Source organism: Neltuma alba, unplaced genomic scaffold, assembly GCF_004799145.2.
Source record: "Neltuma alba isolate B1F8T4 unplaced genomic scaffold, ASM479914v2 tig00013395_pilon, whole genome shotgun sequence".
Taxonomy (NCBI): Eukaryota; Viridiplantae; Streptophyta; class Magnoliopsida; order Fabales; family Fabaceae; genus Neltuma; species Neltuma alba.
In genome coordinates, this window is record NW_021637655.1 from 25712 (window position 1) to 40709 (window position 14998).

Consider the following 14998-nt stretch of genomic DNA (forward strand, 5'->3'; position numbering starts at 1 on the left):
GTGATAAAATGTCTGAAATACCTCTCAGCCAAATGACAAGTTTACTTTAACAAATAATAATTTCAGTAGGCCAAATCACAACTTCGCTGAGAGTATACCAAATGATAAATTAACTATGGAAATGACAAGTTCACTTTAGGAATGACAACTTTAGTAAACTAAATCATAATTTGACCGAGAGACATTTCAGACATTTCAGTTACATTTCATATTTAGAAAAGTGAGACCGGATCCTTAATTGTTATTTTTCAAATTAAAAGTCTCAAATCATAATTCTACATATTAAGAAGTCTTTATTTATAATTTTTCCTATTTTATAAGGACCTGAACAATAGACTAAAATGAAAAACGAGTCACGCGGACATAAAACCCGAGGGGCGGGGGGTTTTGGAATATTCAAAATAGCCGCGTGGCAACGCATATGTCTGCTAAATTGTACTCTTCTCTCGTGTTTAACAGTATGATTAGACATGCTGGGATCTCTCACTGCCCGGCCTCACTCAATTAACCAATTATTTAAATCCACAAGTTTTCTAAAGCAAGGAAAATAAACAAGAGAGAGAGAGCCCTTTCCCCACGTATAACCTCTCTACTGAAACTTCTCTCTATTTTGCCTCCACGAAAAAAACGACGTCGTTGAGTTTTAAACTAAACATATGAGGAAAATGGATTTTAGACGGACGGCGTCGTTTTCTCAGTGGAGGTAAAATGGAGAGAAGCTCTGCAGTGGAGACATTCCGAACCTTTCTTTGGTGTTTCCAGGAAGCTGCTAATGGGTTGAACAAGAAAATAGTATATTCTGAGGCTTGACTAGTCAAGCTCCTCCTGGCGTGCGGATTTTCCGAGCATAAATAGCCAGCGCTGGCCTTAGGAAACGAAGTTGAACTTGAACTGGTTTTTCGATCCATTCAAGCTGAAATATAAAAGCTATACAAAGCCTGCATATGCTAGCTAGCTAGCTAGCTTCAGTGAGACTAATACTAGAGGCTTCTAGCTTATATATATATTAGCTTCCCAGAAAGCCAAGTTAAGGCAGAAGGGATCAACGATGGTGCGAGCTCCTTGCTGTGAGAAGATGGGACTGAAGAAGGGTCCTTGGACTCCCGAGGAAGACCAACTCTTGGTCTCCTACATTCAAAAATATGGCCATGGCAATTGGCGAGCCCTCCCGAAGCAAGCAGGTACTTGACTACAATCTTATCTTTTAGATTTTGTACTGACAATATAGAATGACAGAAACAGGAGATGAAATATTCTTGATCTCTGTCTTCTACAAATATGCTCTGTTCTTTTTTACTATTGATTTTGCAAGTTTCTTATTGTGTGTGGGTGGTGATGATTGTTCTGATGATGAATTCTTTACAGGTCTTCTAAGATGTGGGAAGAGTTGCAGACTCCGCTGGATCAATTATTTAAGGCCAGATATAAAGAGAGGAAACTTCACAGCAGACGAAGAAGAAACCATCATTAAGCTGCATGAGATGCTTGGCAACAGGTATTATTCCTTACTGATACCTTCTGATATTGACAATCATCTTACACCTTCAATTCTCAGAGATAAAAAAGACTATGCTACTTAGTGATGCTTCACCATTTAGTTGACAGAAATTGTCACTGGAGATTCAGTTTCAGAAGATTGATTTGGATTTTCTCTCCTTTTTACGAAAATAAAATTCCCTTTTTCTTAGAAAAAGAAAGAATATAGTGGTGTGGTGGGGAGTAGTGGCATCCATTAATTAGTTGTCAACTTCCAGAAAAAAGTAATTAAAAAGAAAGGGACTGCTCCCATTACGTTTTTCTATAATGGCGACTAGTCCCATTTTTAATTGCGAGGAAAACTAGGCGTGCTCCTCGCTGCAACTAGATATTGCGATGCCAACAGGGCTGAAAGATTCTCTGATTCATTCATTCATGGATCTGATTTGTACAACACTGAACGAGGCATTGTGTATGAACATGTCACATGCAGTCTAAACAAAATTCCTGAAAACACGACAACCCCAAGTTTGTTGTTTCCTAATATGTTTTAAAAACTCTTGTCCTTGTTATCTAGGTGGTCAGCAATTGCAGCAAAGCTACCAGGAAGAACAGACAACGAGATTAAAAATGTTTGGCACACCCACTTGAAGAAGAGGCTTCAAAAAACAAATCAAGTGCAATCCATCGTTAATTCGGATTCCAAAACCAGAGGCTCCAAACTTTCAATCAAACGATCTGTTTCCAATTCCAGCTCAGTGACAACTCAATCAGAAGCTGTCAGTTTCATCGGTTTCCCAGAAAAGGACACAACATCGTCAGTTTCAGCGTGTACTGCTTCTTCTAGTGATTGTGGCCGGAGCATGAATGTGGCCATGAAGTGCGAAGACGTAGACTCATCTCTCGAGCATTATGTATTGCCTCAGATTGATGAAAGCTTCTGGTCAGAAGCAGCAATGGATGAGAATAGCCCCACCATTGACAATAAATTACCAGTTCATCAATACCCATTTGATTCTGCAGAATCTTTCCAACAAGGTTATGGGTATAATGGTTTAAACTTTGACGATGGAATGGATTTCTGGTATGACATATTCATCAGAACAGGGGATTTTACAGAGTTGACGTTCTGAAAGATCTCAACTTTTCATAAACTCCTCGAGATGGGGCTATTTTTGTCTATCCAAGAAAGCAATATCCGCAAGGTGAAACAAGGGAGATTTAAAAGTGAGACCCAGAATAGTAGGACTCTAATTAACATTTTTCTTTGTTACAAATGAATCTTCTTCTTTTTTCTCCTTTTTTTAATTAGTTGCAATCTGTGATGACAAGTAAAAGACGTACGATATGAAATTCATGTCTGTTACTGTTTATTTTCTCTTAGATTTTTGATAGTAGATGAGAGTTTATTGCGCCTCGATGGAATAGATCCTTGAATCAAGTTTGAAAAATCGACCATGAAACCTCTGAATCCTTCAGAAGCTATGACACAGATCAACCCATGTTAACTCGAAAAAGTAAACACAGATCAACCCATGTTAACGAAGCTATGACAACAACAACAACAATAATAATAATTAAAAAAAAAAAGTTTGCACGAGGATACATTTAGACATGAACGACAAATTACTTGTGTTTATTAATAGAGAAAGTAGCACAAAATATATAGTACCTCTTATCTTTAATATAAGATCTCATTTGACTTTTATTTTGATCTTAAATATAAGACCTGAATCTACTTTGCCTTTTATATTTATCTATTTTTTCTCAAGACAGTTCTTCTAATAATAGTAATTCTAATCAACATATTTGATTGGCAAGGATATTTTATGAAAAACAATATTTAGTTATTACAAATAACTAACTTAACTTATTTTCTTAATCTACTCAAATTAGTTAACTAATTCTTATATTTAAGACTAGAGGTAGTATTATCTAGTGTATTGGAAGTTGGAACTCAATTTTACATGTATATATCACCCGTTTTATTTTTCCCTGTACATAAGCGCAATCTGGCATTGACATGGAATTGCCTTCGTTCACCATTATCCCTCAACTGTTCTAACATTTGCGTAACTAACGTGCGAGTCCTGTGTTTGTCCTTTGTATTTATCACAATCCTCTTGTAAAAGTTACACATAGGGGAAGCATGGACTTGGTCAGGTTTGCTATCAACATAAAGTCTAATCCAGTAAAAACTGATTTGATATTTAATTTGATTCTAAATATAAGATTCTAATTCACTTTATCTCTTATATTTATCTATTTTTTTCAAAGTATTCGTACATATTAAAGATTTTATCAAATGGTAGTTTTAACTAATACATATAATTAACAAATGTACGTTAAGAAAAATAACATTTATTTATTATAAATAACTATCTTAACTAATTTTTTTAATATTCTTAAATTAGTTAACTGGTTTTTATATTAAGTATCCATGTAGTATTAATATGTTTTACATGTATAAATCACCCGTTTATTTTTCCCTGTACATAAGCGCAATGTGGCATTGACATGGAATTGTCTTCGTCCACCATCGTCCCTCAACTGTTTGTTCCAACATTTGCGTAACTAACGTGCGAGTCCTGTATTTGTCCTTTGTATTTATCACAATCCTATTGTAAAAGTTGCACAAAGGGAATGCATGGAACAGACTAGGTCAGGTTTGCTATCAACGTAAAGTCTAATCCAGTAAAAACTGATTTGATATTTGATTTGGTTCTAAACATATAATTATAATTCACTTTATCTCTTATATTTATTTATTTTTTTTCTAAGTAGTCCTATCATAGTAGTTACACATATTAAAGGTTTCATCAAATGGTAGTTTTAACTGATACATATAATTAACACATGTATGTTAAGAAAAATAACATTTATTTATTATAAATAACTATCTTGACTAATTTTTTTAATATCTTTAAATTAGTCAACTGATTTTTATATTAAGTATCCATGTAATATTAATATGTTTACTGTGAGGATGGGCGTCTGATCATATCACTTGCTTTGATCTTAAACCGTACCTGTTAATTGTCTCCATAGACTATGTTTATGCTTAGTCTTACTTACTACGGTCCTAGATGTCATAATCAAATATTTTTTTTGGTCAAGTCATAATCGGATATATAAGAATTTAATTAATTGTATTTTCTGAATTCATAATTTTTTAAAATTATCTCTATTGTTGGACAAGTTAAAGGGAATTTGTATCTCGGTTAAAAAAAAAGGGGGAAATTTTTAGTAATGGGATGATTTCTATTATAAATAATCAAAAGGCGTATTTTGGAGAAATAAAAACATTTTTTTTATAAATATATAATTTAACTAATTTTATTAATTTTTGTAAATTAATCAATAATCATGTAACTTTTGCATTTAGGATGAAGGTACTACCGAGTAGTTTCCCTCTGGAGCGGTGAATATTATTATTAGTGATGTGCACATGAAGATATTTTATAACTATACTTCCAAATAACAAAGTGGAACGTATGACTACTGAAAGCAAAATGCTAGTCAAGTAAAATAATATATTCTAACAGAAAGAAGAGATGGCTTTTGGAAATTGGAATGAAGAAACGCCTTTACAATTCGTCAAAAGAAAGGCATTCCATGCTTTAATTTCCACCACCACCTCAAGTCGCTAATTTGTTTCTTATTGGGATCTTTGTGGCACGCCAGCATAATAACGCAGCATTTTTTAGTGGCACGAAATCTGCACAATTTTTAAGGAATTGGAAACAAGAGGAAATTGGAAAAGTAATTTGTGTTCTACTGTTTGGTATGTAACCTTCTACTTGGAAAAGCTTAGATTCCTGATTTACAGGAATTAATAAAATTAATTAAGTTGATTATTTATAAAAAAAAATTGTGTTAGTTTTTTAGTATTGCTTCCAGTGATGGATATTCTGGGCTCAACTTTACAAAAATATAATTATTGAAAATTATCCTGTGAATATAAAAATTTTCCTTGAATATGTGCAATCATAGGGATCGTTTAGGGAGAAAATTACTCAATCAGATCCTAAATATAAGAGCTAGCAAGTTTTTTTAGTTTTAAATATAAAATCTTAAACAACTTTTTTTTTAAAATTTATAATATTTTTTTAAACTATCCATATTATTGCACATGTTAAGCGAGATTCCATTAAAAAAAAAAAGAGTACTGACATAAATGATTAAAAAAGCATCTTAAAAAAATTAACACATATTTTTAACAAATAACTTTTTAATCACTGCAAATTACTTGTTTTTTATACCAGGAACCAAAGAGAGCATAAATTTAAAAGACAAAATATATTGAATATTTACAAGTTCTCTTAATTGGTTGTTATACTACCTCCGGTCCTAATTATAAGAGGTAGTTGACTAATTTGAGGAAATTAAAAAAGTAAGTTGAGTTAATTATTTGTCCTAACTAAGTGTTGTCTTTCTTAAAATATCCTTACTAATTAAGTATATTGGCTAGAACTATTATTATTAGAAGGACTATTTTAGAGAAAAATATATAAATATAAAAGATAAAGTGAATTATGTTCTTATATTTAGAACCAAAATAAAAATAATAAAAAAGATTTTATATTAAAATCCGGATGGTAGTTAGGATTGGAACAAGTTCAAACGTTGCTCTCTTATTCCAATTCCTTAAAAAACAAAAAATCTCGGTAACATAATCAAACGGGCGCATAATGGAATATCAAAAAGTAAAACAGATGAGCGTCATTAAAATTCCAGGCTCCTATAGTTATTCTAGTTATTAGTGGGAGACAAGCTGGGCGCGGTCAAATATGACACGATTGCATGAGTGACTGGAGGGCCTTCATTTCCGAAGAACACGTTGCGAGCACGTTGTCTCTTTTTAAGACATGTCATTGTAATTGGATTAATGCGCCCAATATGTGATAATGTTAAACTATGATGCTTCCTTTTCCTCCTCGTTTCATTGCCGCATCGTAATTTCCCGGAAGCTTTATAACTTCCACCCATATAATGCTAAACTAATCTTGGCTGCGTCACTTTAATGTCATCATGATCATCATTATTATGACTAATTAAATGTGGATCGGATCCAGATGTGGTCGGAGCAAAGCTCCGGTAAACTGGGTGGGCAACCTAAAAAAAAATTGTGGAGTTCATGTGTGCGGAGTTCGAGTTGAGCCCAAGTGTAAGCAATTTCTTTTTAAAAATTATATTGTATTATCTGCAGTTCTTAATATAAGAACTTGTTTGATTTTTATTTTGGTTCTAAATATAAGACTCAATTCATTTTGTCTTTTGTATTTTTTCATTTTTTTATGATAATGCTTGTAATAATAGTAGTTCTATCCAATATAATTGATTAGTAAGGATATTTAAAAAAAATAGCACATATTTATTACAAATAATGAATTTAATTATTTTTCTTAATCTATTTAAATTAGTTAACCGAATCTTATATTAAGAACCGGAGGTAGTGTTGAATAAATTTTTCTATGTGTGCGTCGGCGTGTAAAATATGTATTCAACTGATGTTGATTTTCTTCCTTTTTTTTTTTCTTTTTTTTTGGTTTTGTTTTTACGCCTGGCTGTATGTGAATTTGAATAGTTTTATTTTTTAACCCTTCTCTGAATAGTCAATTCAGATTAGACAGAATCGCTTAAATGCCGTATTTTCATGAGCTCGCGCTGAGAGAAGATGGACACTTATTTGGATGATAATTGAAATTACTAATAAGCATGTTTTATATAAGTTGAGACAAAACTTCTCTAACATATTTACTTTGTATTTCGTAAATTGTGATTAAAAAATTATTTATAAGTAATTCTAAATAGACTCTATGTTAATTTTAAAAGGTAAAATTATATTTTTAGTCATCTAACTTTATGTAAAAAATATTTTCAGCTTCTTACTTAATCTCATGAAGTGTATTTTTATTTCTTGAATCCTAACACTATTAACAAAAAAATGTTAATATTGAAATTTAAATGTAGACAAAACATTCTTAAATACTGATATATCAAGTTTAACATTAAAAAACTAATTGGCAGAAAAATTATCATTTGGAACCAAATTAAAATCTTACATAAACTTTTTTTTTTTTGGCCAACAAAATCTTGTATAAACTACTCCTCCGGTCCTAAATGTAAGACCCTTATACTAGTGTATAAGGGTCTTACATTTAGGACCGGAGGAGTACAATATTAGAGAAAAACAATTTTCCTTTTATAGAATATAACAAATTGTGAGATGAATTCTTCTTAGTCATTCACGGGATGCAGTTAGCTTAAGGGAGTGTTTGAATTTTTTGTTTAAAAATGATTTTATGTAACTCCAAATAAGCATATGAGAGAAATTTCATTTTAATTTGCATGTAAGTATTTTTCTTTGTTTTTTTTATTTTGGTGGAAAAAGGGGGCTCCAGCCCGTCTTATTACTTCAAAGTCTTTCGTGGGAAGGCAATTCCCACCACATCCCTGTGCAAATACTCTTTTACTCTCTGAGAAGGATTCTCCATAAATCAAAGCTAAGATTTGCAAGGCAATCTGCACAAACATTTCCCTCCCTATGGCTATATACATGCTTAAAACAAACCTGATCAAAACGTGTAAGCATTTTTCTAAATACTTTTGAACACTTCTAATCACCTACTAATATAGAGCCAGTTTTAAATAATTTATAAACAGCTTTTCAATCTTTGTTTATGAAATACAAAATAAATATGTAAACAAAATTTTATTTTGACTAACGCACAGCGTGAATAGGACTTTAGTAAATTTGTCCGGGGCTTATAATATACCGTCTCTTGTACGCACACCAATATTTACCGAATGAATCGCCGGTCAATGCGCCGCCTCCTTAAATCACATCGTTACGGAGCCCTCTTCTTTTCTTTTTTTAAAAATCAGTTTCCCCCCTTTTAAAGGATAAAATATCTAACTTTCAAAGTCAAAATAAAAAATTCTCCAGTCCTTATCTTTATTATCCAAAAAAAAAATGTCACTTTTCAAAAGCAGACTACGTGGAATTTTTTTTTGGGGCGGGAGGGAGAATGTTAAAACTAATCTCAGCCCAAACCCTTTTTAAGATCTTAAAAAAATTGGACCTGGAAGGACATTTATACTAAACATTTTCCAATTTTCAGGACCCAACCCTGAGAAATTGGGCTTAAATGAACAATCCGACGCGCCTCAACTAGTAGTGCCGGCTCGACGGAAAATCCCCGAATGCCCATCTTTGGACGCCACCAAATATCAAACCTCACTCAGTCCTCAAATATGGCTATGGAGGATCTTAATGGACCAAAAAAGCTGTTATAAATATCCATAAATCACTAATAAAATAATCTACCTTCGTTATTTTCTTGTTCACTCTTTCTCCCCAGAAGAATATTCCGGTGAAAACTCGATTTGAATTTCTTTACTTTTGTTCCCAAAAAAAAAAAAAAAGAACAATTTGAACTCCTTTACCCCATGCTTCCCTTCACATCATGAAGATAGATCAGCTCCAAATATATTTTTCCACCCCACCCCACCCGCCCGGCAAAAAAAAAAAAAAAAAAGACAACTTGTTTATCCATGCCCGTTCACTCCAATTTCATCCTTTCCGGAACAACTCATCCGCCAACCTCAGATCCAGAATTTGTTTGCATGCATCAGCACGCTTGTGCATTCCCAAGAACATGTAAGGTCTTGTACAATCACCAGTGCAGGGCACACTATTACAAGATAAAAAATTCCCAAAAGATGGATAACTAAGCTTCAGAATAGACCAAAGTCCACTCAAAAACGAAGCTGCTTATGTCCAGTATCAAGAGCGAAAACACAAACTCGAAGTACAACATGCTGCATTTACAGTGAAGCAGCATCACCATAAACAGTTCTCTGTAGTTAAGAAGTTGCCTTATTCAAAATTGAAACTACCTTCATAGAAGTACAGAGAACTATAATGATAATAATACCAATCAGAAAGCAAGCAGTCTAAGAAAGGCATGAGTATGCTAAAGCCTTCTCCTCTGAGAGCTCTTCTGCTGTCGAATCCATTTTCTTCCTTGAAAACTCATCAATGGAAAGTCCTGGCAGGAAAACAGAAAATCAAAGTAAAGATAAAAGCAATGAAAGACTGCAACTCCTGCAGCATAGTGTGTATTTTGTAAACCGTGCACCGCTTTTGTAAATATGTTTTGAGTAATGAATTCATTTTTTCATTTTTTTTTTAAAAGCGAATAACTGCAAACGTTGCAATGGCTAACATGTATATCAACTGTTGAAGCGGCAACAAAGAAACAAGATCATACGTGAAGTTGTCATCTCCAGTACCAGAATACCAAATTGTCCCAATTAACATTAGACAAAGAACTGGGAATTTTCGTTTAACTGTGACCCAAACTAATTCTACAGGGAGAAAATCCACCACTCATTGTGCCACATGGGCTGTAAAAGTAAAAGAACCGATACAAAATTATCATGAAACGGCTATTTTCAGTCTGTGATTGAAAGAGATTAGATCTTCTAGCCGACACAACAAACCAAGGATTATAGTGAATTAGGCAGAATTCTAATTTGCATTGCCATTAAGAACTTTAAATTAGGTTAGTACAAATCTAACAGTGACAAGGAATAAAAACAAGCAGTTAGAGACAAACTTAAGATTCAAACTATTAAAGACAAATTTCTTAACTCGAATAATCAACTGCATTCTTAGAGCAATTAGACTCTTACCTTGAACTATCTTCCACTCCCCACTTTGACAGGTGACTGGGAATGAATAAATTAACCCAGCTGGTACGTTGTAAGAACCATCTGAATACACTCCCATTGACACCCAGGTGCCCTGTATTTGAATTGGAAGAACAAAGCTAAGCACGAGACTCACACACTTTCAAATAAAATTATGAAAATGCCATCCAACCTCTGGAGTTCCAAGAACCCAATCACGAATGTGGTCACAAGCAGCACTAGCAGCAGATAATGCGCTTGAAAGCTTCCTAGCTTTAATAATTGCAGCACCACGTTGTTGAACAGTAGTTATGAATTCCCCATTCAACCTTCGAAAAAGAAACTAGCATCAATTCTTCTAGTCTTCAATAAATTCAAAACTGGGAAACTAAAACAGAAAAAAGAGAGGGAGAGAAGGTAGTATAAAGAGTATAAAAGTATTGGCTCATTCTTGTACCATGCATCATCAGCAACAAGTTCACGGACATGCTTTTCCCCAGCTGGGGTTTTAACTGTTGCATGGTTGACATCAGGATATTGAGTTGATGAATGATTACCCCAGATTATAACATTCTTCACTTCAGAAACTTGAACATTCAGCCTTTCAGAAATTTGGCCCAATGCCCTGTTATGGTCAAGTCTAGTCAAACAAGTGATGTTTTTCTCAGGAATAGATGGTGCAAATTCCTTCAAGATCAATGCATTCGTGTTGGCAGGGTTAGCAACAACAAGAACCTGCAAGATAATGAAGATATATAGGAAAAATGTCCAGTCATTTTGGAATAAAGCACCAAAGAAATGGATGGCTGCTGGCTACACATAGAAAGGATTGAAAAATGGTGAATTCAGATGAAATGGATTACCTTGCAGTTTGCAGAAGCATGCTTTTCTAGGGCAGAAGCCTGGGACTTGTAGATAGACACATTTTTTGACATCACATCTTTTCTCTCCATGCCTTCCTTTCTTGGAAACCCACCAACCATGACTGCAATGTTGACTCCAGTGCATGCCTCGACCACATCAGTTGTAGCAACAACACCTGGAACAAATATATCGCAAATAAATCAGAATCTAGCGGATCATTCAAACAAGTAAAGTTAGAGAACAAATCAACATTAATAGTTAGATGGTTATCGATAAATATTTTGACAATCAGGAAAAATCAGACCTTTAAGAAGTGGGAATGCAGCGTCCACCAACTCCATTTTAACCCCGTTCAGAGACTCTGCTGCTGGAGGAATGTCAAGCATGTGGAGTATTACAGGCTGGTCAGGACCCAGCATGACTCCCCTAGCAATCATGGGGACAAGTGCATATCCGATTTGTCCTAAATTTGCCAAAATATCATATCAGCACACCGTGCAGCAAGGTTGTCAAACTCACGAATTTAAACAAACTCGTAATAATGATATAAACTCAATAGTAAACTCGGATCGTAAAGTCGTAAGAGTTTACTTTTATTAATAAATTAGTATTAAAAGTATATAATCAAATAATTAATATATAAAAAATGAGAACAATTTTATTTAAATATATTTTAAATTTAAATAATTGAAATTATGTCCATCAATGTTCATAATTTATCACATTTAACAAAGAAATTTCTATAAAACTCATATATAAAGTCATTAAACATAATAAAATTCAAAATTTAAACATGAGTTTGAGAGCGAGTTGACACAATTTTGTAAGCTAAAAACGTAAAAACGGTAAACTCAGTAAATGAACTCGTAAGTTTAACCGAGTTTACACTTATCATGAGTTTAAGAGCGAGTCGACATGGTTTTATTAGCTAAAAACGTAAAAACGTTAAACTCAGAGAGTCAATTCGTGAGTTTGACAACAGTGCCGTGCAGTAACCCAGAATAGATATCACTATAGGACTGGGTCATTTCATTAAAATATATTTCGTGTATGACGAATATAAGAAACTATTTATTTATTTGATCTAGATGCAAGAAACGGATGATTGAGCCGATCATTCGGCAAAATTAATAATTGCAGATAAATATCATTCAGTGCTGGTCTTAATATGATTGCCAAACGAATGCATCACCGAATATAATTATTTTAATGAAGCAAATATAAGTTCTCATAATGAAAACATTATAACTGCAAAACCAGAGAAATACCGCTTCCTAAAATTCAAAGTATTTATACTCTGATCAATAAATTACCTCCAAATTGCTAACACTCCAGAAAAGAATGTCTATAATAAATATACATAGAAAGAGAGCGACAGATAGGCAGAGAGACAAAGAAACTCTAAGCATAAGGAATATTCTGAACAGATGTTTGGAAACAACATATTACTCACAAAATCCTGTAAACAATCAAAACACAAACAATGCAACTTTGAAAGCATGCATTTGAGAACACAGATCAGAAATTATCAAACCATTCCATTTCAGTCTTCATTTCAAAAAGAAATATTGATCGAAAGTTTACGAAAAATTCCTACTCCTTGCGGCATACTTTTGCTGGAGCCATTATTCAGAGGCCACAAAAAAAGCAACTATACTCCATTCACAAAGTAAAATCATAACACGTCAACATACACACTGACTATTATACCAACATATGTTTCTTATTTGTTCGGAAACAAGATGGGGGGTGCTGGCACAATCCATTGCAAAGAGACAAGAAAGGATTTGGACGCCACAATACCAAGAAGTAATGCGATCATGAATTGTGCAGCACAAGCCAAGAAATTTTGAAGCAGAAATACAATCCCATGTAAAACATAGGAAAAACATAATAACTATAGTATCTTTTCCTCTCATCAGCAGCAACAATCAAGTACTCCAAACAATCAAAAGCAGATAAAGTCACAAGCTTTAATACAATCCACAAGCATATATCGTAATAGATATAGATCTGAGCCCATATCAGATCAAGATCCACCACAAGAGCACCACACCGCAAATATGTCACATAGACTCAGCAAACAAATCCAAAACTATGTTCGATCGAGCAGTAAAGTAGAGTAAGTGACGGATCTGAAGCAAAAGAGGGAGAAAATAGGATAATCAAGACGAAAACCGTACCGGCAGCACCGGTGACCAGAACACGAACTGGTTCTTTCGCCATTGAGTTTCGATTGGAGAGAGGAAAGGGTGCAGAAGAAGGGTGGGCGACTTGCGGCTTCTCGTGAAGTGAAGTGCCAAGAAAACTGCGGATATCAGCTGAAGCAGGAAAGCGGACTAAAGCGGACCTGGGTACTTATTCGAGTGGAGTCCGAGGACGAGATGGTGCCACGTAATAATCATAATTAGTATCAGTATTAGTGTGTGAGGAGAAAAAAAGGAAAATTTCATTTAAGAACCGCAGTTGAGAATTTTTCAAAACATTCTGAAATATCACTGCTAGACCAGGAGAACAAACTAAAATTAAAATTAAGAGTAAAATTATAATAATACCCCTCGTTTTTATTTTTTTAAAAAAATAAATATTAATGATCGTCGAAGGTCGGAGGTCCAGCCACCGGAGGTTGGACCTCCGGTGCCTACTACTGTTGTTCTAGTGGCCATAAGTTTTTTTTTTTTTAAACAAGATGGCTAAAGGAAGGTTTGAACTCATGACCTCTTAGCACACCAAAAGTAATATAACCACCAAACCATTCAATTATATAATGCAAATAAAAATATATATAACAAAACAAATGCAAATGTTCAAGTATAAGTGAACAAGTGAAATTCGACATTTTACAAGTGAAATTCAGTAATTTACAACAAAAATTTAGTAATTTATAAATAACATAATAGAATTTATAATCCCAAATACAAGTGTTTAAGTGCAAATGAGTAAATGAAATTTGAATATTTATAACAAAAGTTTATGGATTTATAACTCAAATTTGGCTATTTACAAGAAACACAAGAGAATTCACAACCCAAAATGTAAGTGTTTGAGTATAAATGAACAAGTGAAATTTAACAATTTACAACAAAAATTTTGCAATTTACAAATAACATAATAAAGTTTATAACCTCAAATGCAAGTGTTTAAGTGTAAATGAACAAATGAAATTTTTGTTGTAAATATTGAATTTCACTTGTAAATCCATAAACTTTTATTATAAATCTCCGACAGTGGCTACCTGAGTGCCGATGGTCGGACCTCTGACCTCCGATGGCCGGACCTCTGACTTCCGGTGGCTGGAACTTCGACAATCATTAATATTTATTTTTTTTAAAATAAAAGTGAGAGATATTATTATAATCTTACTCTCAATTTTAATTTCAGTTTGGTTCCTTAGTCCTGCAATGATATTTTAGAATGTTTTAGGAGCTGTCTGATATAAATTCTCAACTGCGCTGTGCTCCTTAAATGAAATTTTTCCAAAAAAAAAAAGGAAGTAAACCTTTTTTTTATTTATTAAAAAGGTCAACCCTATTTAAAGGCACAGACCCAGAGCATGCATACTCTATCTTTTCCTTGGACGGAGTTTTTTGGGCCGGATTTCTTCCTGTCCATTTAAAGGCACAGAGCATGCCTATTCTCTTTCTCTGTTTTCATTTGTTTTCTTTTTTTTCCCCCACAAAAACAAACTGCTGTAATTATAATGCTTTATTGTATTGTTTATAGAATACTATGAGATTATATGTAACATATGATACCTATACCAATATATATTCCAAAAATTATATATGATCTATTATCTATTAATATCGATATAAAACAAACATGCTTAGAGTTCATAGGTCAAGTGTGCGTGCTTTCTTTTTTTTTTTTTTATTGAGATCTGTTTCCTTGGTCAGAGCTACACGCAACGTTGTTGATTATACACACCCAGTCCCTTGTGCTTCTGAACTAAACCACTAAT

The 14998-nt window shown here is 33.5% G+C and overlaps 2 protein-coding genes across 2 annotated transcripts; one reads left to right on the forward strand and one right to left on the reverse strand.

The window, feature by feature from the left end:
- The first annotated feature begins 807 nt into the window (after positions 1-807).
- Positions 808-2780, forward strand: LOC114736993 (transcription factor MYB4-like). The gene is made up of 3 exons (XM_028924873.1): positions 808-1181; positions 1366-1495; positions 2054-2780. Exons 1-3 carry the CDS (start codon positions 1049-1051, stop codon positions 2607-2609), a joined length of 819 nt encoding a protein of 272 aa, XP_028780706.1. The 5' UTR covers positions 808-1048; the 3' UTR covers positions 2610-2780.
- A 6307-nt stretch (positions 2781-9087) lies between these two features.
- On the reverse strand, positions 9088-13345 carry LOC114736985 (malate dehydrogenase, cytoplasmic). The gene is made up of 7 exons (XM_028924866.1): positions 13221-13345; positions 11342-11500; positions 11037-11212; positions 10631-10908; positions 10367-10502; positions 10177-10288; positions 9088-9530 (listed from the first exon to the last, which is right to left on the reverse strand). Exons 1-7 carry the CDS (start codon positions 13261-13263, stop codon positions 9436-9438), a joined length of 999 nt encoding a protein of 332 aa, XP_028780699.1. The 5' UTR covers positions 13264-13345; the 3' UTR covers positions 9088-9435.
- Between the last annotated feature and the right edge of the window lie 1653 nt (positions 13346-14998).